Source organism: Hipposideros armiger, unplaced genomic scaffold (genome assembly GCF_001890085.2).
Source record: "Hipposideros armiger isolate ML-2016 unplaced genomic scaffold, ASM189008v1 scaffold_31, whole genome shotgun sequence".
NCBI lineage: Eukaryota > Metazoa > Chordata > Mammalia > Chiroptera > Hipposideridae > Hipposideros > Hipposideros armiger.
The window spans coordinates 5,633,249-5,658,112 of NW_017731381.1; the positions used below are offsets into that span (position 1 = coordinate 5,633,249).

The following is a 24,864-nucleotide window of genomic DNA, read 5'->3' on the forward strand; positions in this document are numbered from 1 at the left end:
GGCACTGGGCTGTGCCCAGGCTCTCAGCAGGGACCAGCAGCTTCATGCCAGGCCCTTCGGGGTACAGGACTGGGGCCAGCTGCCCGCAGCGGTGCCCTCCTGCTGCCCACTAGAAGCCTGTTCTCCAGAAGTGTCCATGGCCGAGACAATGGGGAGCTCTGAAATTTGAATTCTAGAAAGGCAGAAGCCATGCCTTAAACCTCTCAGAATCCCCTTACCACTCCTAGCCCAGGGCCAGTACCAAGCAGTGGCCAACGCCCCTGGAACTACTCAGGGTTTGAAGCATCATGGCTCAGGCATCCATTCTTGGCATAAGTGACCTCGAGCAGGCGACTTCCCCACCTGGAGCCTCAGTTTGCTCATAGATACCACAGGGACGATTGCATTGCAGGGTCACCATGGTGGTGCAGCACCTGGAAGATGGCCATCTCCCAAGAAGCAGGAGCTGATGGGATCAGTGGAAAAGAGCAGTGGACAGGGAGCTAGGAGACGAGGGCTGAAATCTGGACCTGAGGCCAAGAAGCAGAGGAGCCTACGAGTGACGAGCTTGGCAGCCTGCGCCAGAGTGCTTGGGTTCAAATCCTGCCTCTATCGCTTTCTAGAGCCAGTGACTTAATTCTGTGCCTGAGTTTCCTCATCTGTAAAATGAGGATGATGATAAATATTTCAACTTCATAGAGTTGTTGCAAGAATTAAGTCAGTGAATGCAGGTAAAGTGCTGGGAGCTATGAATGGCAGAGGAAGCTGTGTATATTTAAAACGTCACCTACTACTGACGGGCTCTGTTACTTTGAGCACATGTCTTGCCCTCTTTACGTTAGAAGTTTCACCGCAATGATCCATAAGGCACTTCACGTGGGGATGAAGGTGATGATTCTAGATGGTACATAGATATGGACCCCAAAGGAAAAGGAGTCTGGAGCGCGCACACACACACAGGAGGTCCAGGCAAAGGACCCGGCCTGGCAAGACGAGAGACAACCTGAGAGAGAGACAGCCTCTCTGCAGAGGCCATGAGGCATCTAGGCAGGAGGCCTCCACTTGGAAAATGGGATTTAAATGAGGCCAGCTGAGGTTCGGGGTGACAAGGCCACGAGGCATCACACCGTCCCCGGTGCAAATCCCACTCTCCACTCTCAAACTGTGAGCTTTGGACCAATAGGTGGCCTTTCTGAGCCTCTGTGTCCTAGTCTGTAAATTGGGATGCACATTATACCATCCAGAGAGAGCTGGGGTGGGTGGGGGCGGGGAGTGATCAAAGGGAACATGGACATGATGGTTCTTTGAAAGTCCTGTGATTCTGGGAGCATCTCTCCCCTGCCTCTCAAGCAACTAGAGCAATACCACTGCTATACGAGATGGGTGCACGCATTGAGCACTTACTGTACGCCAGGTACGGTTCCTGTGGATTCCCTTGTTAAACTCCACCCACAGCCCGACAGGGCAGCTACGTCTGCTCTCCCCATTTACATGTGGCTCGGTTCACTATGGCTTAGGGAGCTGGAGTGACTTGCCCAAGGTCACACTGCCTCAGTGTGAATGGTGGATGAAAATAACAAAGCTACCATGTATTGAGGGCTTACGCTGGCCAGGCACCAAACCTTGCCTTGGACATATATTAGCTCTCCTGCTCATCAGACAACCCTTTTTAGAAATGAGAAACGGATGCACAGAGAGGTTCGGCATTGTGATCCCCACGATGGTGGTCTGAACCCAGGGCCCTAGTCCCCGACTCAGTGATGAGGGTACAGTGATGGTAACGGCCAGCACTTACCGAGCACTTACGACACGCAGGTGCTGGGCTAAGCCCTTTACGTATTGTGACTTTTGCGCCTCACAGACTCTGGTCGGTTCGATTCAAGGACATGAAAGGACAAACATTCAACAGAAAAGCCCTTTCCAGGCCCTTTCACATCCCCTCTGGGTCTGTTCAGCCTTGAAGACAAGCAGAGCTGAGTTTAGTGTGCCTATTTTGTGGAGGAGGAGACGGAGGCACAGGGGGTTAAGTCAGGGTAACCCAAAGGAAACGAATTCAGGGAACCCAGAAGTCTGGTCTCTGATTTTCAGCCAGGGTTCCTCCCTCCGTTCCCTCTCCTATGTCTGAAAACACCCTGAGAAAGCAGTTAGGGGACATGTGTGTCCATTTGGACCTAAGACTCAAGAGGGAAGCAGACAAAGTTGAGAGGATGACTTGCCCCAGGAGACCTCTGAGGCCAGCCACCCTGCTCCTCCCACCCCTCATCTTGACTAGAGCGTGTTAGTCCCCTGGACTCATTAGCAGATGATGTACAACCTCAAGTTCTTGGAGCCATTCATTAAAAGTGTTCCTGGGGAGGCTCACATGCCTAATCATTCCTGAGCCAGATAGGTGGGCGGGAGCCCCACTGGACCCAGGAGACCCTAGCAGCCTGGCTCAGCCCCAGGAGGGCAAAACAAGTTGCTCCGAACGAGGCCAATCCACTGTGTGGCCTTGGGCCGCTCCTACCCCTCTCTGGGCCTTTGTCCCCCCTGTCCAAAGGGCCCTTCAGTTCCCAGCACGGGGTGGGGGTGCATATAATCCCCGCTCAAGGCTTCTCCGCCTCTTCCTGCTCTGGACAGGCCCTTCTCTGGCTGAAGTGAAATCCAGCCTGAAGGCATTGGGATGGGCTCTGCCTTTAACTCCCATCCGGCTCTTCAGCTCAGTCTCTCTGATCAGGGGGCCAGGACCTGTCTCCTGGATGGGCTGCTATGAGGACCAGGAAGGTCATCGATGTTTCTAGAACACCTGCCACACTCCCCCACCTCCGGACCTTTGCCCTTACAAACATTAGAGTGTCCTGCCCGGAAAGCTGTTCCTTCATATACGCCCATATATGCTGCCTCCCTCGCCTCCTTCAGGTTAAATGTCATCCCCTTCAGGTATTTGTTCAGAGGTTTTCTTCCCAATGAAACCGTCCTGACTCTAAAATCGCACTGCCTCATTCGCATCTCCCTGCCCCCATCTCTGCTTTTTCATTCTCCACAGCACTTATCATCCAACACACCACAGATCTTACTCGTTTATCTGTTCGTTTTTAATGTCTCCCCTCTAGACTATCAGCTCCATAAGTATAAGGATTTGTGACGACTATCTGGCTCACTGCCGTGTCCCCCGGGCATAGTAGATGGCATGTCATACGTGCTCAATCACTACTTTTTGACTGAATGTATTAACCACTTGTGGACAGTGCCTGGCACACAGCAAACACTGAAGAAAGATCCTTTTTGATCCCGTATTCATCCTGGAAACATTTAATGAGCACCTACTGTGGCCCAGGTGCTGGGGGTACGAGCTGGACAGGATTCCTTGTACTTGACTTACTATTTGCAGGGCACTTTACAGTTTTCAAAGTGCCTCCCAGGCTCTCAGCACAGCCCCATGAGGTAGGCAGGCCCAGGAGACGAGACGAGGAACCCAAGGCTGGCAAGGGGCGTTCCTGGTTCCCACTCACAGAGCAAGTGCTTGGCCAAGCCAGGATGCATCCTGGGCCAGCTGAGGCCACATCCTGTGTGCCCACTACTCTGCCTAACTTCTCTTGGGCACTGGGGGTCTGCCCTACCCCTGACGTTTTCAATTCTCTGCTGTTTACCATCATCCCACCCTGACGCTTGCCCAGCGGGCACTGCCCCAGGCATTCCCGGAGCTGATGTGGTGAGTGACAGGGAGGCGGACCCTTGCTGCTGAGGCCTGACCTGTGGAGTTTCCAAGCCTCTCTTGACAATGACCCTCCCTCCACTGCCCACTGGCCTCTGGGGCTCCATGCTTCAGGCCAAGAATAAGAAAGGCAAGGGAACTTTCACTGTGGTTTTTCTCTTGAATAAGCACTATCTCGTGTAATCTTCCCAGCAGCCCCTAGGGATGAGCTTTATTCCATTTTATAGAAGAGAAAAAGGAGGCTCAGAGAACCCAAGAACCCACACAGTGAGAAAAGGGACGAGGCCAAGAGGATTCAAGCCTCACCGACTAGAAAGCCCTTCCAGACCCCTGAATCCATAGGCTCATTTGTAACACAAATACCAATACTACTACTACTAGTAGCAATAATAATAGCAAACGTTTATCTAGTACCTCTTATACACCAGGCACAGCCCAATGTATTTTAAGTATACAAACCAATCTTCACAACACCCTTATGAGGCAGGTCCTATCAGTGTCCTCAACTAACAGAGGAGGAAACTGAGGTTCTGGGAGGCTAAGTAACTTGCCCAAGGTCACACAGTCAGGAAGTGGGACAGCAAGGCTGGAGTCCAGGAAGCCTGGTGCTAGAGTTCACACTCTCATGATGCTGCCCCCTCCCCCTCGCAAAGCGATTCTGGGGGCTGCACCAGCCCAGTGATCCTGGGCAGACCCCTTTTCCAGAGGAGGAAAACTGAGGTCTGCCGGTTCCAGGTGGCACAGAAAAAAAAAGAAAAAGAAAAAAGATCAGGAGCAGGAAATGGAGCCAGGTCTCCCAGGTTAATGGCCAGTTTAGCGAGGGTGAGAAGGTCCTCTCAGGACAGGCCTCATTCTCCCCAGCATCCCCGACAAGAGACGGGAGCTGGGCTGTGCACAGGGTACTGCCTCAGGCCCCCGCCAGGCTCCCTCAGGCTTGGACACCATATTATTCTGGTCCCAGGTGGCAGCACACAGACCATCTTCCCAAGACGGACAGGTTTTTTGGACTCTGTGCTGTGAAACACCCTGTTTGGGCCCCATGAGAAGCTTCGCTGACTGAGTCCCAGCCCTTTCCAGAGAAGCCCAAGGCGGGTACATGCCGGGGCAGGAAGTGGTTAAAACGAGCAGGAGGAATTTTCCTTGCCTTTCCCCTTACCCCCAGGCTTCCAGAGCCAGCTTGTCATGGGAGAAAGGTGCTAGCGGGCCACCACGTGAAAGCCACGTGAAAGCGAGGGGACAATCGGGGTTGTGCGAGGCAGCGAACAGGGGCTTCTCTTGTTATTTCTCCCAACCTAGGGAAAGGCGCTGTTCCCGCCCGCTGAGAGACCAGCGGGCAGAGGGGACGTCAGTTCTGTCCAGAGAAGCCCGGAGCTCGCCTCTGAGTGGGGCTGCGAGGCCAGGGGTGGTTTGTCTTGCCTGGAATGCCCTCGATTTCCAAATCTTCTCCACCCTGTGAGGCCTTCTGCCAGACTGCGTGCCCACAGGCAAGCACGTCCCCTCCCCGGGACTCCTTAACAGAGAATGGAACTTGACTGTGCCTGCCCATAGCCTTGTTGGGGAATCAAAGAACAAATGCATTTAGGAAAGGGATTGTCAACCTCGGCACCGCTGACATTTGGGCCCTGAGAATTCTCTGTTACGGGGCCATCCTATGCATTGTGGGCTGTTTAGCAGCACCCCCAGGCCTCTACCCACCAGATGCCAGTAACACCTCCATCTAATTATGACCAAAAACGTCTCCAATGTCTCCTGCGAGGAAAATGCTTGAGAACCACTGATTTAAAGTATTTCCCAGAGCCCAGAACACAGTAGGTGATTTGTCCATGAAGGCAGCCAACATGTGTTCGGCCCTTTACAAGCATCGTTGATTATTAATCATACTCATTTACAGAGAAGGAAACTGAGGCACAGAGAGGTTCAACGACTGGCTCAAGGTCACATAGCATATTAGAAAGGCAGGATTTGAACTCAGGCAGCCAAACCCAAGTTCCTACCTATCGTGCTTGACCACCCATGTTAGTTCCTGCCTTTAGAGAGCTCCCCGAGACCTCTAAACTCCTACTCCAGTGTCAGTATGATGTGCCTCTCTGTTCCTCAATGTTCCACACCCCATCCCACGCAATCACTTCATTCCCCTTTTGCCTCCACTGAACCAGAGAATATGGGCTTTCAACAAGGCAGACCTAGGCTCGAATGCCAGCCCCACTACTCCGCTAATGGCTGTGAGGTGCCAGGCAAGTGGCTTTACCTCTCTGTGCCTCAGCCTCCTCACCTGTAAAATGGGCCCATCACCGCTGTGGCACACAGCGTGGCTAAGAACACAGACTCTGGAGCTGGAATGCCAGGGCTGGAATCTCAGCTCTGCCACTTCCAAACCTTGGGATCTTGGGCAAGTGACTAACCCACTCTGTGCTTCGGTTTCCTCATCTGGGAATGTGGATAATAACAGCACTTGCCCCCACAGAGCACTGGTGAGCTTAAATGAGCTAGCTAGCAAAACTTGAGGGCTTTGAACCATGCCTGGCACTTAGTAAGTGATAGAGAGGTGTTGGCTATGGCTCTTAGGAGGCCCTTTGGGGGACACATGGGAGGGCATGAATAAGGCATGGGGCCCAGGACATCAACAAACTTGAATTTACTTCCTGCAGCTTCCCAGGGACCAGCGCAGTCCTGTAGGAGAGCTTAATATTGTGGAAATCAAATCCCTTTTTCAACCTGGGCTGCTGATAAGGACCGCAGGAAAGTAGAGCAAAAGGGACCGGCCAGTAGGCTGGCCGGCAGAGATGTGCTGGCCCCCCCAACCCTTTTCCAACATCTTTATTGAGCTGGGGATCACTGTTTTGTTCTGTGTATCAGTTCGCCTGCCCCTCCAACACGGGCTCATTCTCTTTGACTCCCCATCCCCCTATGAATATCAGGGACAAGTAGAACCGAGAGCCTGGTATCCCTATTTTGCAGATAATAGCAACAGCCCGCAGTTTTTTTATTGAGCAACTACTATGCATCAAGCACTCTCAAGTCTTCCCTGCAGGTGGGTTTCCTGATGCCCACTTTGCAGATGAGGTAAATAGAGGCTGGGGGAGGGAAATGACTTGCCAGGAGGTGGTATGGCCTGGTGTGTCTTTTTCCTGATACATCTCAGCTGGAGAGAGAGGTTTGGGTACTTGTGTGTGCCTTGTTCCCGGCCCCGGCCAGGTCCAGCCTAGTTAGGGTTCTGACTTTGTGTCTTCAAGGTCTGGGGGTGTCAGAAAATGCAGCTCATCAGTCCAGAGGGCACTGTCCCGTGGAGTCGGGTCAGGAAACACGATCTTGCTCCCTGCCTCATCACAGGGAATCACGTTGGCCTGTTTACACACCTGGCACAGCTCCGGGAAAGTGGAAAGTTGGCGGGGCCTCACAGGAACGGTTCCGAGGCCAAGGGGTCTGTGTGAGCAATGGGTCAAACCCGACGGGGAGAGCATGGAAGGGGCACAGATGAGGGTTCTGGGGCCCCCTGGCTGGGGGACCCTGGGAAAGTCCTTCCATGCCCCCTCTGGGCCTCAGTCTTTCTGGCTGAAAGATGAAAGGGCTGGAAACAGATTCCAGCTCAAATCTTCCACAATTTGGTAGCAGCCTGGGGTTTTAGAAAAGTACACACCTTCTGAAATCAGAGCTATCTGGGTTCAAGTCAAAATTCATTCATGTGCTTGTTTACTGAGTACAAAATCTGTCAGATGCTGTCCTAGGCACTGGAGATGCCACAGGGGACAAGACAAACAAGGGCCGTGCCCTTACATTGCTCACAGCTACTACCTTGTGTTTCCCCGAAAATAAGACCTTACCAGGAAATAAGCCCTAGCATGATTTTTTTCAGGATGCTTGTAATATAAGCCCTACCCCAAAACATAAGCCCCAGCTAAGATCGTCAGCCGGATATGATAGTTTGAATAAAGGTAGATTTTTTGTACATGAATAAATGAATAAATGTAGATCATTGGAGCAAAAATTAATAAAAGACCCGGTCTGATTTTCAGGGAAACACGGTAGGGGAGACAGACAATGAACAAATTAATGATCATTTCAGATTGGGATTAATGCTATGAAGGAGCTAAAATAGGAGGCTGTTTTAGAGAGTGTTTTGTGGGATAAGGAGGGCAAGAGTTCTTGAGAAGGGGTAACCAAGGAGGACTCAGAGGAGGAGGTGTCACTGCACTAAGACCTCAATGACTAGAAGGACCAAGCTGTGGAAGATCAGGGGCAATATCATCCCGGGCAGGGAGAACAGCAAGTGCAAAGGCCCTGAGGCAGGAATAACCCTGGCAGTTTTCAAAAACCAAAAGAAGGCCTATGAGGCTGGATCACAGTGAGCAAAGGGTATGGGAGACTGTAACAACCATGCTTTCTAATTTCTGTATTTGACGCTCTGACATCTTGGGACCTTGCTCTCTCTGGAGGGTCAGCCTTTCCTAGGGCTAGCCAATTCCTAGAGATAGTAAACAATTCGCCTGTGCTTTCCAAATGTAAACCAGCCAATCCAGAGCCCACACCCCCAACCACCTCCTTTATTGGGGTCTCTCACTCCAGGCCACTGACCTCCTGCCTTAATCACCCCAGGACCTGGCCGCCTGTATGTCCCAGAGCCCACTGAAATCATTTGAACTAGCCAACCCTAAGCCTGCCTACCTAGACTTGTCCATTCATTAAATACATAATATATTGCCAGATAAGTGATAAAAACCATGAAGAAAGAAAGATAAGGCAGGGAAGAGAACGGTGTAAAGAATATTTCATTGTCTATGTTAGATCAGGTGGTCAGGGAAGGCCTTTACGGAGGTTCATTGATGAACTAAGATGCATGAAGTGAGGGAGCAAGCCGTGTCTGGGGGAAGAGCAGTTCAGACAGAGAGAATAGCCAGTGCAAAGGCCCTGCAATGAGAGCAAGCTTGGGATAGCTAAGGAGCAGCAAAAGGGCCAGTGTGGCTGGAGCAGAGGGGGCCAGGGGGCCAGAGCTCCTAGTTGAGTGACCAATAAATATTTGCTGTCCTAATTCTTTGTCGAGGGCCTACTGTGATCTGAACAGAAATAAGGATCTTGACCTCTGATCCCTGTCATCCCTTATCTAGAGGTTAGGCTTCAAAGGTGAAATGAAATGTCGCTAGAATAAAAAAGGTTGATGATTGGGAGCCTGGGATGGGGAATCACTAGACCAGGAGAGGAGGGGTGGAGGCATACGTCTCCACCCTGCCACTTACCCACTGGGAGGCCTCGGGCAACTCACTTCCTTCTCAGAGGGGCCCCAGTTCCCTCTTTATGCAAGTTAAACTAGAATGATTACCACATTCTGAAATATTGGTAGTGACTGCAATAATAGCTGACATTTATGGAGTGTTTAACTACTATGAGCACTTTGCCAAGTGCCTCACACACATAAACTTGTTTCGTCCCCATGACACTATAATTAGACCCAATGTCCATATGAGAACACTGAGGCTTAGAGCTGACCATGTCAACAGAGCCCATTCCACCAAACACTGCAAGCATCTCTCATGTCCCCCCAAATCAGCTCCAGAGTTCCCTCCAAGGGGGGGAAAAATGTATAAAGGTTAGATTGTGAAAGAAACAAAATTTCTGTGTCTCTGAGATGTAATTTTTGCATATATGAACTTATTTCTTCATTACGAAATCCTGGGAGGAAAGGACTATGAATAAAGCCATTATCAGATGGGGGAACCCGTTCAGAGAGTTGAAGACACTCTTCCTGAACCACACAGCTCCTCAGGACCTTTTTGGCCAAAACCAGGCTCCCACCTGAACACCGGGATTTGGGTCCCAGGAACAAAAGGCCCACGTGATGGGACAGACATATCTGTGAGTATGGTAGCGCCACGAATTAATTTCCTGTTGCTGCTGTAACAAATTACCTCCCGCACGCAGTGGCTTAAAACAACACAAAGTTACTGTCTTCCAGTTTTACAGGCCGAATGTCTGAAAGCATTTCCACTGGGCTACAGCTAAGGTGCCCTTGGGGCTGGTTCCTTCTGGGGGCTCTAGGAGCCACGCATCCACTCCTTGCCTTTCCCAACTTCTAGAGGCTGCCTGCATTCCTTCGCTTGCGAGCCCAGGTCACATTCCCTTCTGACTAAGACCTCCCTGGCTCCCCCTTGCACAGTCCCTTGTGATTACACGTGGGATCCACCCAGATCATCAGAATAATCTCATCTCAAAATCCTTAACTTGACCACACCTGCAAAATCCCCTTTCCCATGTGAGGGAACATGCACAGGTTCAGAGCATTAGGACACTGGCATCTTTGGCGGGGCACTGTGCAGCCGACCACAGGCCAGGAGACTTCCTTTGCTTATCGACCACCAAGTGGCATGGGTCCGGGAAGGTCATCTAGGTAGCCCCCTCACTTTACAGATGAGGGACCCAAGCAGCAGGGGCTGGCAGCCAATCTTATGACTCTCCAAACAAGGCAGATATTCTGGGGGTGCCCCCAAAAAAAATGTATCCAAGTGGATACTTTGGTCAACATTGCTCAAGCAGTAGATCGCTGTAGTCAGAAGTGTCTGGACACTGGTGGTAACCACTTTGAGCACCTCTTGTCATTGCAGAAGTCAAATGTGACCTGTATTCATCTTTTGTTATCGGTATATATTGAGTATTACCATTTTAATACCGTTTTTTCCTTTCTTAAAATGTGTATACGTTTTTTGAAGCGCCCCAGTGTATGCAGACAACGAGTACAACATTTCTTGCAGTGCAAGAGGCCAGCTCTGGAAGACTTTGGACCATTCAGAGACGGACAATAAAGAATACCAAGGTTAGGTTGCGGCCGAGTGGCTCACTTGGTTAAGAGCTCGTTCAAGAGTGTGAGCTCTGAGCAACAGGGCTGCCGGTTTGATTCCTGGCCCAAGCTGAGCTGCCACTGAGCTACCAACACATGGCAGGATGGCTCAGCTAAAAAAAAATAATAATTAAAATTAAATAAATTTAAAAAAAGAATACCAAGGTTACTCCCTTTCTGTTGCTTCCTTCGCATTCCCTCCAAAACAGAGTCTCAGTTTGGTTGCTGCTTTCCTTTTATACCTCTCTTGATCATTCTCTCCCTTTATAACAAAGAAAGGGCAGGTTTCAGGCCCTCAGCTTCAAGCGGGCAGCTGTATGTAGCTAGAGTGAACCAACATTGGATATTTATGTATTTACTGCTAGTTTTTTTCTATTAGTCATTTATGATCCTGATTTTCCATACATGGTCCGACATGAAATTTCCTTTCTAAGTCACTGTTTTTAAGTTTTGTTGTTTTGTTTTTTAAAGGAGGGGGCAGTAAGGCATTAATGTAAAAAAAAAAATAGGTAAATGATAGGAATGTAATTAAGGAAATAATACTGAGCGGTAAAGGGGCCTGGCAGAAATGTTGTGGGTAGTATTTGGATAATGGAAGCCACATCAGACCTCATGCCGTTTTGGAGAAGCATGTGGACAAATTCCTGGCCCAAGCTCTCTGGGGTTCAATGAGATGATGCAAGTTTAAAAAAAGCACTAGGCAATATCTGGCCAGAAAAGGGGTTCAATCCACAGGGCCGGACTTGTGATCTTGTCTGGGGAAACTCCTATTAGGGGAAGGCTCAAGGGCTTCTCAGAACCCTGGCCACCCTGTCTGCTAAAACCCAGGACCAAGAAACGAGAAGTGACTGAAGTAATACTTAGTAGCTGTGTGACCTTGGGATCATTACCTAACATCTCTGTGCCTCCCTTTCCTCCTCTGTAATTCCTGTAAGGCTAATGTGAGGAATAAATGAATGAAAATGTGGAAAGCATGTAAAACAGCAAAGGATAAAAAATAGCAAAGGGGGAAATTAGCAGTTATTACTATAAATTCCTGCTATGTTAGGCACTGCACTGGACAATTTCTGTACCTTCTCTTAACTAAATCTCCTAAGAGCCCTTTGGGAGGGGGTGAGTCCTCCCCACTTCACAAATGAGGAAGCCGAGCCTCAGAAATGTGAGGTCTCCAACCCAGGCCCCCCTGTCTCATAGTTTCAGACCTAAGACCCAAACCCAGGTCTTCCTAACTCAAACCCATGCTCTTTCCATCATTTTACCCTTCTGAGTCTCAGTTTCCTCATCTGCAGAATGGGAGCATTAAAATTTACCTTGAGCACTGAATAAGAAAGTAATTAGTTATGGTGAGGCCCAGAGAAGTAAAATGATTTGTCCAAGGTCTCAGAACAAGCATGTGGAATGAGAATCCAGTTCTGATTCCAAAGACTCAAAACTGGGAATGAAATGTCCGTTTTCCTCGTTACCCACCTAAATGCCCCAGCTCGAGAATTAGGCAACAAAAAAGTGGGCCTCTGGTCTTATAGGTACACCACCACTCCCTGAAAAGATCCATCACCCGAGAACAAGTCTGCTGCTAGCCACACTTGACACCTTTGTGCAAATAAGGAAAAGAGGTTCTTCCTCAGGTAATCCAGCCCTGCCCTGGGGTGCAGGGTTCAGCATGTGGAGTATAGGTTGGTTCAGTCTCACTTTGCCTCCTCCAGGCACCTTGTGCTATGCACAGCCTGCACAACACTGTGTAGCAGGCCTGCCTAGAGCACCCCCAAACTCCTCCTCCTTAAAGCATCCTTAGAAAGAGTCACCTGGGAGAACCCACTGTAAGAACTCATCCTGGCCGGATGGTCAGTCCAACTACGTTTGCTTTCACTGGGTGCAAGGTGGGAAAGGGGCAAGACTTCTCTGCAAGCACATGGGGACGCTGCTTATTTGCAAGCTTTGTTTTAATAGTCTCTTCTGTCCCTGCCAGCTGTCCCAGGCCAGTCCCGCAAACCTCCAAATCCCAAGATGGTCATTTTTGGAAAACTTTGAGGGGGTCCCTCTGGCAGCGTCCTTTGCCTTCCTAAGTCTGGATCCCCAGGGGCGCTGGAAATTGCAACCACTGCATTCTAGAAGTGCATCCCACTCCCTTTCATCCCTGCTGATGGCATTCCAAGCCAGGAGGACATAATGTAAGAATTGTTCCCCCTGGATCTGCCCTTCAGATTAACCCCAGCCTCCCCGCAGGCCAGCTCACCAGTCGCCAGGGGACAGTTGCATGAGGACCAACCCTTTTGACCAATGAGAATCCTAGAGCCTCAGAGCAGCAGTGGCCTGGAGGCATCATCCAGCTGGGAAACCAGGCTCAACAAGGGACAAATGGCAAACGCCCCAGCATCTCAGGCTTCTATCCTGAGCTGCTATCAGCAGTTTTGCAAACGTTTTTCAGAACCCACACGTACAATACAACCTGCATTGGTGCTACCAGAATTTCTATGTGAGAGAGGCTTAGAAGTGGCAATCTGATGTTGGGTGGGGCGGGGGAGTGGGCGCAGGGGGGCGGACACTGAGGAGCTACGTTTGCATAGCCAGCATAATATTTTTGTCAGACCACCAGCCTTTGTTTGGAGAAGTTATTGCAGGGTTAAAACTGATTAAGATTACAGGGATTGTCTTGAAGCTGTGTTTGCACAGCAAATCCACTCTGTTTGCTTTAAATGTATGTCACAGATCAATAAAAACAGCACTGCTTTCTGTTCAATGTTCTCTAAGGATGCTTTTATTCATATTGCACTTACATAGGTTGAGAAACATGTCAGCTATTAACATCCAAGAATATAATAATGGTAATTGTATATATGAGGTCTGACAATTAAGTTCACGAATTTGTTGCAACGATGTTGCTGACCTTTTTTGATATCAGAGGTATTATTCATTATGCATTTGTACCAACTGGACAAACAGTTGACCAAGTTTACTATTTGGAAGTGCTGAAAAGGCTGCGTGAAAAAGTTAGAAGACCTGAACTTTTCGCCAACAATTCATGGCTTTTGCATCACGACAATGCACCAGCTCACACGACACTGTCTGTGAGGGAGTTTTTAGCCAGTAAACAAATAACTGTATTGGAACACCCTCCCTACTCACCTGATCTGGCCCCCAATGACTTATTTCTTTACCCAAAGATAAAGGAAATACGGAAAGGAAGATACTTTGATGACATTCAGGACATCAAGGGTAATACGATGACAGCTCTGATGGCCATTCCAGAAAAAGAGTTCCTAAATTGCTTTGAAGGGTGGACTAGGCGCTGGCGTCAGTGCATAGCTTCCCAAGGGGAGTACTTCACAGGTGACCGTAGTGATATTCAGCAATGAGGTGTGTAGCACTTTTTCTAGGATGAGTTCACGAGCTTAATTGTCTGACCTTTGTTATATTATATATGTAGTTATATATAATATGGGTGAGGGGGGCTTCAAGTATGCTGATAGAGATTTTGAAGGAGGCTAAAATCTCCCAAGTAAAGAGATCTGCCTCCTTGGAGGGGGCCCTGGTTTGTCAGCCACTTAAAGAGTCAGTGACATCTAAGGCTGCACAAAGGTTCCCCACCAGGGATCTGTAGTGAACCAGGAGAGGTTTTTGCTCATTTATAACATCAGGAAGAGTGTAAAGTACAATGGTCAGAAGTACAGGCCCCACGTTCTGGCCTTGTAAATGCTGTGTGACCTTGAGGAAGCCACCTAACCTTGCTGAGCTTCCATTTCCACACCTGTTCAGTAGGGATGCTAACAGCAGTTGCCTCCCTGGTTATGTGGACATTCTATAGGACAATGCCTGCTAAGCTCTTAGCCTGGTGCCTGGAACATAGTAAGAGTTTAGCATTCAATTAACACCTTGCTCATCTGGCTACCACCACTGCAGGGGGTTACCTGTATTCTGTGATGTTATCTGGGCATGCCAGCGTTCACGTGTGCAGCTCAGACCCCCTCCAAAGCCCCATACTGAATTTTGTATTTGTACATCTATATGCTTTTTCTTAAACAGAGCCTCTGAAATACTTCAGGCACCTGGGCCTGCCCCTGGGTTCACACATCTTGCTAGAGGGCACAGCAGAGAGAGAGAGAGAGGAGCTTCCAGAACCCCCTGCTAAGGAGAGAGGCCCTGTGTGCCTCATCTCTTCCCCAGAACCCCGCCTGGGACCTCACAGACCTATCCATCCTTCCACCAGTGACCCTTCACAAAGGGAGGCGACTTCCTCTCTCAACCCTTCACATCTATTCTCGAAACTAGACTTCCTCTCTCAATCTTTCACTTCGATTCTCGAAACTAGACTTCCTCTCTCAGCCCTTCACATCGATTCTCAAAACTAACATGGTGATCGTCCCATTTTACAGAAAAGTAAGTGAGATTCAAAGAAGAAAGGGGGTTGGTCCAAAGTCTCGAGATTCACAAGTGGCCTAGGATGGCATGGTTTTTGAAAAAGTGACCTAATCCTTATTCCAGCATTTATTGTTTCTCTCTTCCGTGTCCAGAAAGTCTAACAGCTTGTATACTTCCACACGAAAGGACTTGCTTGTATATTAGCCCTGCATGTCTGTGGCATCACCTAGTATCACCTCTTCACTCCCTAGGCCCAAGGAGGGCCCCCTCCTCCAGGCAGCCCTCTCTGACCACCTGCCCCAGTTCTTGTGGTCTCTGCCGGTGGGTGCTGGGCAATGCACCACTAAATTACACCCTCTCGTTACTTTTATGAACACTTAATATCTCATTGAGGAATGGTGAAGCAACTTCTGGAGATAGTACCCTCCCATGATGCCCCGAATGAGCTGGGCACAGGTGAGGGAACCAAGAACGACTTTCGGTACAGTCTGCTTCCAGCTCCCATTGGTGCTGATTTTCATCATGATACCCTTGACATCAGTCGGCAGCCTTTGACCTTCTAGACTTTCTTTGAGAGTCTAGAAGAAGCTAAGGTTCTGGATTCTGACAAGCTAGGGACTGAACCCCCACTCAGCTGCTTGCTGTGTGAATCTGAGCAAGTTACTTCATCTCTCTGAGCCCCACTTTTCTTCTCTGAAAAATGGGATAAATAATCCTCTCCCTCTGAGGGGCACTGAGAGGATTAAAGGAGATGATGCTCGCAAGGCAACGCTTAGCGCTGCCCCTTGCTCCTAGTAAGCCTTCATTTTAAACATGACTGTCCCCACCACACAAGGCGCCTGGGCTAAGACCCACCAGTGCGTGACTAGGCACTTACTGTATACCAAACTCAGTTCTCAGAGATTTGCATATACAGTCAGAGCCACTTAACAACAGGAATGTGTCCTGAGAAATGCGTCTTCAGACAATTGCATCGTGCGAACATCACAGAGCGCACTTACACAAGCCTAGATGGTCTAGCCTACGACACACCTAGGCTGGATGGTCTAGTCTATTGCTCCCTGGCTACAAGCCTGTACAGCATGTTACTGTACAAAACATCATGAGGTTAAATTAAACACAGTAGAATATGATGCAGTCAAGAGATGCCGTAAATACGAGCTGTATGGGCCCCAGCTGGCTAGCACGACATACTGTTTTGCAGCAAACTTTTTGTATATAAGTAGAAAGAGTACACTGTAAAATGACACTAGAGAGTATAGTATAATAAATGCATAAACCAGTAACATAGTCATTTATTATCAAGTATTACATACTGTATGTGATTGTATGTGCTATATACTTTTATACGACGGGCAACGCAGTAGGTTTGTTTTTACACCAGCATCACCACAAACGTGTCAGGAATGTTCATACTACAATGTCAGGATAGTTACATGTCACGAGGCAATAGGAATTTTGGGGCTCCATTATAATAATCTTATGGGACCACCGTCGTATACGGCATCCGTCATTGACCGCAAAACATCATTAGGCTTATGTGGCTCATAACTGTATTGCTTCATTTACTATTCACCACCACCTATGGATTGACACTATCATTTCCCCTGTTTTTACATATGAGTAAACTGGAGTTCAGAGAGGTTAAGCGACTTGCCCAGGTCACACAGCGTCGCATTCATCAGTGTTTGTGATTATCAAGTGAAAGGTGCAAACACGATGCCAAACACGAAGTTAGAGCTCAATAAAGAGACATCATTCCTGTAGAAGTGAGACGACCCCGAAGGCTGGGGTGTGTGACTCGGGCTCCAGGGAGCAGCTGGGAAAGGGGTGTTCACGGCAACCCGAGGCAGGATCAAAGGGGTAAAAGGGTGGATGGGGGGGGGATTTGGTGAAATCCGTCTAGACTGGGACCTCAGGGGTCCCCGGCTTCAGAGGTTTGGGAAGCGGGATGGGGGCCGCACAGGCAGAGGAGGCGTTACCTTGGACGGGAGGGCGAAGACCACCGGCAGCAGCGCGAGCGGCGTCACCAGCAGCACCAGCAGCCGCCGCGCGCTCCACACTTTCTTGGCCAGGGCCGCCAGCGCCATCTGCGCGATCGCCGGGGGAGCGCGCCAGCCCGAGACTGCCGGCTCCCGGCCCCCAGCGCCGCCGACTTAAAGCCTGGGGGAGGGCCCAGGGAGGGGACTGCGCTGGGGGACCGGCCCTCTCCCTACTCCTCCGGGAGGAAAAGGGTGGTGCCTGCTCCCCGAGGATTGGGTGAAACAGGTCCGGGAAAGTTAGGCACAAGAACCACGGAACCGGACTCCAGCCCCCAAGGCGGCTGAGCCTCGGGTTTAAGCCTGGCGACTTTCCAGTTACGTGGCCTGGGGCGACTGCCTTCATCTTTCCCCGCCGCTGTTGACTCGCATGTGAAACGAGGACAATGTGAGGACTACGGCACTTACTTGTCTCACCAAGGGTTCAAATCCTGGCTCTGCCACGTGGTGGCTGCGTGGGCTCGAGCAAGGTCCCTGAGCCTCGCGGTTACTCATCCAGAAGTGGAGGGTGATGATAGAAACGGTCGCTGCCAGACGAGGAGTCTGTGGGGACGTTTACATGAGACGATGCCCTGAACGTCCTTAGCGGAGCGCCTGGCACAGAGCAAGCGTTCAGTGGGAATTATTGTCATTACTGCCATCGATGCTGTCATTCTTACTTTCTCCCAAGGCGGCTGAGACATCTGCAGGGCAGAGTTTGGAGGGGTCTTTTCCTTCCTCTTGGATAAACGCACAGGAGTTCAATTGCTGGGTTGTATGGTCGTTGCATCCTTAGTTTTTTTAGGAAACTGCCAAACTATTTTCCAAAGTGTGAGTAGCATTGTACATTTCGATTAGCAATGTCCGAGTGATCCAGTTTCTCTACATCCTTGCCAGCATTTGGTGTTGTCACTGGTTTTTATTTTAGCCATCCTGATAGGGGTGTAGCGATATCTCATTGCGGTTTTAACTTGTATTTTTTTTCTCATGGCTAATGATGTTTAACATCTTTTCATGGCTTTATTTGCCATCTGTATATCCTCATTGATGAGTGATCTCTTCCTGTCATTTGCCTATTTTCTAATTGGACTGTTTGTTTCCTACTGTGATGTTTTAAGAGTAATTTATATATTCTAGATACCAGTCCTTTGTCAGAGTCTCCTTTTTCAAAATTATTTTAGCTAGTCTATTTCCTTTGAATTTTTATGCAAAATTTTAGAATAATCTTGTTTCTCAGATAGGTTGTTTGCAAGTATTTTCTCCCAGTCTATAGCTTGTTTTTTTCATCTTCTTGAAGGCTTTCATGAGTAAATGTTTATAACTTTGGTGGAGTTAAATTTATCATTTTTTTCTGTTTTTTAGATCATTATTTTGGTGTCAAACTCTTTGCATAGCCCTAGATCCTGAAGATTCTCTCACATTTTTTTTAAAAGTTTGATAGTTTAGTTTTAATTTTTATATTTAAGTTCATAAGTTAATTTTTATACAAGGTGTGAGACTCAAGTTGAGGTTCTTTTTTTTCTTTTTCCCAATTTTTCTTTTTCCTATCATTGATCAATTGCTGCAGCATCATTTGTTTAAAAAGTTATTGGTACTCCATTGAATTGCTTTTGCACTTTTGTCAAATATCAATCAGGCATATTTGGTGGATCTATTTCTGGATTCTCTAGTCTATTCCATTGATGTAATTGTCTGTCCCTCTACCAATAGCACAGTCTCAATGACTGTAACTATATAAAAAGTCTTTAAACTGGGGAGACTGATTCTTCCCATTTTCTTTTTTTTTTTTCAAAATTATTTTAGCTTTTCTAGCTCCTTTGAATTTTTATGTTAATTTTTAGAGTAAGCTTGTTTATACCTCCCAAAATTCTTGCTGGGATTTTGGTAGGGATGCATTAAACCTTCATATCAATTTGAAGAGAATTGACATCTTTACTATGTTGAGTCTTCTATCCCTGAACATAGTACATCTCTCCATTTATTTAGGTCTTCTTTGATTTCTTGAATCAGCATTTTGTAGTTTTCAGCCTAAAAGTCCTATACATAGTTCGTTAGATTTATACATAAGTATTACATTTTTGAGCAATGTAAATGGTATTCTATTTTTCAGTGTCCATATGCTCACTGCTAGTATAGAGAAATAAAATTGAATTGTGTACATTTATCTTGTATCCTGCAGCCTTGCTCAATCTATTTATTAGTTCTAGGAGGGGTTGGTTTTTTTTTGTCAAATCCTTGGGACTTTCTACATAGACGATCATGTCGTCTACAGTAAGGACAATTTTATTTCTTCCTTTCTGACCTGTAAGTCCCTTATTTATTTTTCTTACCTTATTTCACTTGCTAGAACTTCAAGCACAATGGTTGAGTGTGTGAGAATGAACATTCTTCCATGGTTCACAATCTTAGAAAGCATCCAGTCTTTCATCAAGTATAATGTTAGCTGCGTTTTGTAAATCCTCCTTATCAAATTGAGAAAGTTCCCATCTGTTCCTATTTTTCCGAGAGTTTTTATCATGAATGGGTGTTGAATTTTATCAAATGCTTTTTTTTCATGTCAACTGATATGATCAAGTGAATTTTCTTCTTTCGCCTATTGATATGATGGATTACATTTTCAAATCTTGAAACAGCCTTGTATCCCAGGGGAAAATACCACCTGGTCATGATGTGTAAATATTTTTATATTTGGTTGAATTCTATTTGCTAATATTTCATTAATTTCACATCTATAACCATGAGGGACAGTGTCTGTAGTTTTCACTTTTTCATTGTCTTTGTCTGGTTTTATTATCTGGATAATACTAGCCTCATAAAATGAATTGGGAATTGTTCTCTTCTATTTTCTAGAAGAGATTGTGTGGAATTGGTGTTAATTCTTGTTTAAGTGTTTGGTAGAATTCCTCAGTGAAACCATCTAGGCCTAGAGGTTTCTTTCTTGGAAGGTTGTAAATTCAATTTCCTTAATGGTTACAGGGCTATTTGAATTAGCTACTTCATAGTAAGCACATTGTGGTAGCTTGTGTTTGTCTGCTAGAGGGAAGGTGTCACTTCTCTCTCACACCTGCCTTCCAGGTGTTTTTCTTTGTCTTCAGTTTTCAGAAGTTTGACTGTTATATTTTGGTGTGGATACCTTTTTGTTATAGTTATCCTGTTTGGAGTTCATGCAGCTTCTTGTGTCTATAGATTTATTCTTTTGCCAAATTTGAGAAGTTTTCAGCCATTATTTCTTTGAATACTTTTATGCCCTATCCTATTTTTCCTCTCTTTTCAGAACTTCAATGACACAAATGTTAGACCATTTGTTATAATTCCACCGATGCCTGAGGCTCTGTTCATTTATTCAGTCTATTTTTTCTCTGGTGTTCAGATAATGTAATATCTGTTGTTTTATCTATGAATTTTCTATCTATAATTTTCTAAAAATATGAACAAGAAATAAAGTAAATTCTATGAGGTCAGCACTTCTGTAACTGATCTTGGTATAAGAGTATTCATAAGTTTCATTCACAATGAATTTGAATATATTTGGTCTGCTGTTTAATATGCTTGAAATATTCAAAAGAATAAGCTTTACTAAAATTTATAATTGCAGTTTATATTGTTCAAGGGAATTTAATCCAGTTTGTGATGTATGTCAAATGTTCAAGGAATGTTGGTTTTCCAGCTTATTTATTCATGAATAATAATAGCCAACACTCATTGAGTACTTACTTTGCGCCAGGCCCTATTCCAAGATCTTTACATGATCTAACTCATTGAACACTTCAATAGCCCTATGAAGCAGATCACAACGTTTTCCCATTTTGCAGAGGAGGAAAGTGAGGTACGGAGAGCTTGAATGACTTTTTTTTTTTAAGATTTTTATTGGGGAATTGGGGGGATGGGAACAGTGCTGGGGGATTAGGGGAAGGGGAACAGACAAGTTGCTGTCTTTTTGTTCTTCAATCTAGTTGTGGAGGACGTTGCTTCACTGGCCCAAGTTGGCACCATCATTGTGCTCTTCCCGGGCGAGGCAGATCAGTCGCCGGCTTCTGGCTGGCCGCTCACGCTGGCTGCTGGCTACACACGGTAGCCCATGGCAACCCACTGCCAAAGGGGCTGCAGCCTATGCCGTCGCCGGCGACTCACAGCAGCCCAGCTCCAGGTTGAGCTGCTGTTCAGCATCTTAGCTGTGGAGGGCAGCGTCACAGGCCCTCATATGTGGGATCCGAACCGGGGCCCTCTGGCGTTCCAAGCCAGTTCTTAACCATCGCACCACTCGGCCGGCCCTTGAATGACTTATTCAAGGACACACAGCTACTAAGCGGGAGTTCAAATCCCAGCAGCCCAGCCCCAGAGTCCACAGTGTATGTTTTATTAGATATGCTCTATTATATGTATTTGTAAGTATGGGAAGTAAGACTTTAACACTGAGCATGAAACAAAACAGCAGTGAGTCTCCAAATCCCCTAATTACCAGAGTTGTCAACAATTTGAGTATATTCACTCAAGGGAATATTTCCCAATACTCATTACCCTCAGACAACAGGGGCCACCCGCACGCCTCTGCCCATCTAACACAGTGGTTCTCAGCCCCGGCTGCCCATTGGAATCACCTGGAAGCTTTAAAAATGCTCATCACCAGGCCTGACCCTCAGAGACTCTGATTTAATTGTCTGGGATGTGGCCTGGATGTCAGAAGTTTTAAGAGCTCCCAGCAGATTCTAATACGCAGCCGGGGTTGAGAACCACTAGTGGAATAACTCCACTGCTTTCCAGCTCCCCACGCCCCTAAAATCTTACCCACCTTTCATCAGATCCTGGTGTAAACTTTTCCGTAATGAAAAACCTGAATTGGCGTCTATCACATCACATCTAGAGAGACGTCACGCCAATTCTCACGGCCCTCTCAAGTTCTACAGAATTCCACCACCTAACATCCCAGGGCCTGGGCACGGCCTGTGGTAGAGGCTTCGTCAATGTTGACTAAATTAATATTTGAATATCAGACTTGGTTTTTCTCATCAGTAAACTTGGGGTTAATCATACATACATTTCATCATTCCTTTCATTCCGTAAATATTTGCCGCATGGCAACTAGATACCAAGCTGTGAATCGAATAATGCATATGACCAAAGAAATAAAATCTCTGCCTTCACAGAGTTTGCATTTGGTGAGGGGCGGGAAAGGTGGGGATTGGCGGAGAAAATGAATAAGCAAATGAGTAAAATGTACTACAGTCAAACAATGAGAAGATGACAAGTGCTGTGGGGAAAAACAAAGCAGGAAAAGGAAATAGGGAGGAATGGGGTGGGGGTGCTGTTTTAGAAGCCCTTGATGATTAGGTGACCAACTCCCCCAAATTAAACAGAAACCTAAGGGACGTGAACAAGTGGACCCTCTGGGTGTGTGAGGAAAGCATTCCAGGAAGAAGGAAAAGCCAAGTGCAATGCTCCAAGGCAGGAACAAACAAGACGTGGCTTACAGTCAAGAAACCGGGGTGCAGAGATATGATTAGAAGGGCAGCCAGCAACCAGACAACACAAGATCTTGACAGCCTGAGTGCGGACTTTGTATTCTACACCAAATGACATGGGCAGCCACTGGGTTTAAGCAAAGGGACATAGTCTGCTTTCATTATTTTAATAACAGATTTATTTAGAAATGATCCACACCGCATACAAGTCATCCATTGAAAGTATACAGTTCCATGGTTTTAACATAGTCACAAAGTTGCACCATCATTACTACAATCAATTAAAACAATTTTTCATCATCCCCCCAAAGAAATCCCATACTGATTAACAGTCACTCCTCATCCCCGCCCCTCCCCCCCCAACCTCCAAAGCCCAAAAGAACCATTAACCTACTTTCTGTCTCTATAGATTTGCCTCTTCCGGACATTTCATAGAAATGGAATCATACAATACATGGATGGTCCTTTTGTGTCTGGCTTCTTTCACGTAGCATGACTTTTTTTTCAAGGTTCGCCCATGTTGTCGCATGTACTGGTACTTCGCTCCTTTTCATGGGCAAATAATGTTCCATTGTGTGAACAGTCCACATTTTATTTATCCTTTCATCAGTTGATGGACATTGGAGTTGTTTCCACTTTTGGGCTCTTACGAATAATGCTGCTATGAACATTCATGTACAAGCTTGTGTGTGGATGTATATTTTCAGTTCTGTTGGATAGACACCTGGAGTAGAATTGCTGGGTCATATGGTAACTCTATGTTTAACTGTTTGAGGAACAGCTAGACTGTTTCTAGAGTGTCCACAGCACTTTACAATCCCACCAGCAGTGCATGAGGGATCGAATTTCTCCACATCCTCACCAACACATACTAACTGTGTTTTAATTAGCATGCTTTTCATTTAAAAGATCCATCCATCTTTTAAATGAAATGATAATGGTTTAGACCAGAGTAGTAGTGGCAGACATGATAAGAAACGATTCAGTTCTGGAAATATTTTAGCAGTAGAGCTGGCGGGTCTTACTGATAGCCTGATGAGGCTAGGAGAGACAGAAGCTGTTGTTGGGGTTGAATGAGATAGTGGAATATTTCTCACCATGTGCGAAGCATCCCAGTGAAAAAACACAGATAATTTTATGTTGTATGACATGGCATTTAGATGATAACATTTAATCCCATAGAGTGAAAGTTATTCCCTGTGTCAATTTTCTTGAACTTTTCACTACACCATGGCGAGAGTCTCAGGTGGACGCTGGTATCCCTTTAACACCTCAGCTCTTGGTAACCTCTCTTTGCAACAGCCAGAGAAGGCTTTTAGGCCAGAGACTGGACAACACTGATTTTCATTTTATTTTTTCTTATAGTTACTTTTGACTTAGAGCAAGCAATTTTTGTTTTTCATTCAAGCCATGATTTATTTTTAAAGTTCCCCTTTTAAGCTAAACCTATTTAAGTTTACAATGTGAAGCAAAATATTAAGTAACTCGTGATGCAAAGAGCACATGGTCATAGCAAAATTCCAAAACCTGGATGCAAAGATCTGAAATTTGAGAAGCCGAGAGGTGACAAGAGCAAGGCCCAGAAAGGGGTGCAGTGCTCACTTGCTATCTGGGTCATGCTGCCATGAGTCCAGTAAACCCCTAGGGTAGGTGATTTCCCAATGGACCCTGCAGGCTGTGATGAAACTTGATCCCATGTCCTTACAGGCTGGCGAGCTGACCTTGAGCCAGCCCCATAACCGGTTTCATCAAAGGTTTTAGTCAGGTTAGTGTCAGACAACCTTGGATGGAGGGCGAGGCCCTGCACGGAGCACTTTGGACATTCAAGGCCTGGGAGTGGGAGGATGGGCTACTCCAACTCGGAAAAACTATGCCTGGGGTTTGGACCAGCTGACATCATAGAAACTCTGGTCCATTCCCCAAAGCCCGAGTGGAGGCAGTTGGGACCACGGTGCATTGCACCCAGGACCTCTGGACTGGCCCCCTTGTTTTGGAACCAGCTAAGTGCATAAGGGTACAATATTTCATACTAAAGTGGAGGTTTCAATCTGGTGGCTCACGTAATAATAATAATAATAATAATAATAACAATAATAATAATATTGTTAACAATAGCAAGAACATATGCACTAATTATGTGCCAGGCACCGTGTCCAGCACTTTAATGTATTAACTCAGTTAATCCTTCCAATAACCCATTTGCATTACTTTTCTGAGTCTGTCACCCTGCATTACGCAAAGCTCATTCAAACTCTGGCTGTACCGCTTGCTTGTTGTGCAACCCAAGGCGAGAGGCTTAACTCCACTGAACCTCAGTTTCCTATAGGAAATGGGAACGAGAATAGAATGTAACTCTTAGGGATGTTGGGAGAGTTCACAGGCAAGGCTGTAGCATAGTACTTGCACATAGCCTTCCTCAGCTCTACATCACTCATTCTGTATAAAATCCCGAGTTATTTATTCCCTTCACAGCACGGTTCATCATTTGTAATTATTCCCCACTGGATTACACCCCATGAGAACAAGGAGTCC

The 24,864-nt window shown here is 46.8% G+C and overlaps 1 protein-coding gene across 1 annotated transcript in view; it reads right to left on the minus strand.

Moving 5' to 3' along the window:
* Positions 1 to 17,007, minus strand: part of SLC13A3 (solute carrier family 13 member 3) — an 83,362-nt gene extending 66,355 nt beyond the window's left edge. The window contains exon 1 of the mRNA XM_019636917.1: positions 16,838 to 17,007. Within this exon, the coding sequence (XP_019492462.1) occupies positions 16,838 to 16,945 (108 nt within the window). The 5' untranslated portion in view covers positions 16,946 to 17,007. The remainder of the gene's footprint in view (positions 1 to 16,837) is intronic.
* Positions 17,008 to 24,864: the final 7,857 nt, after the last annotated feature.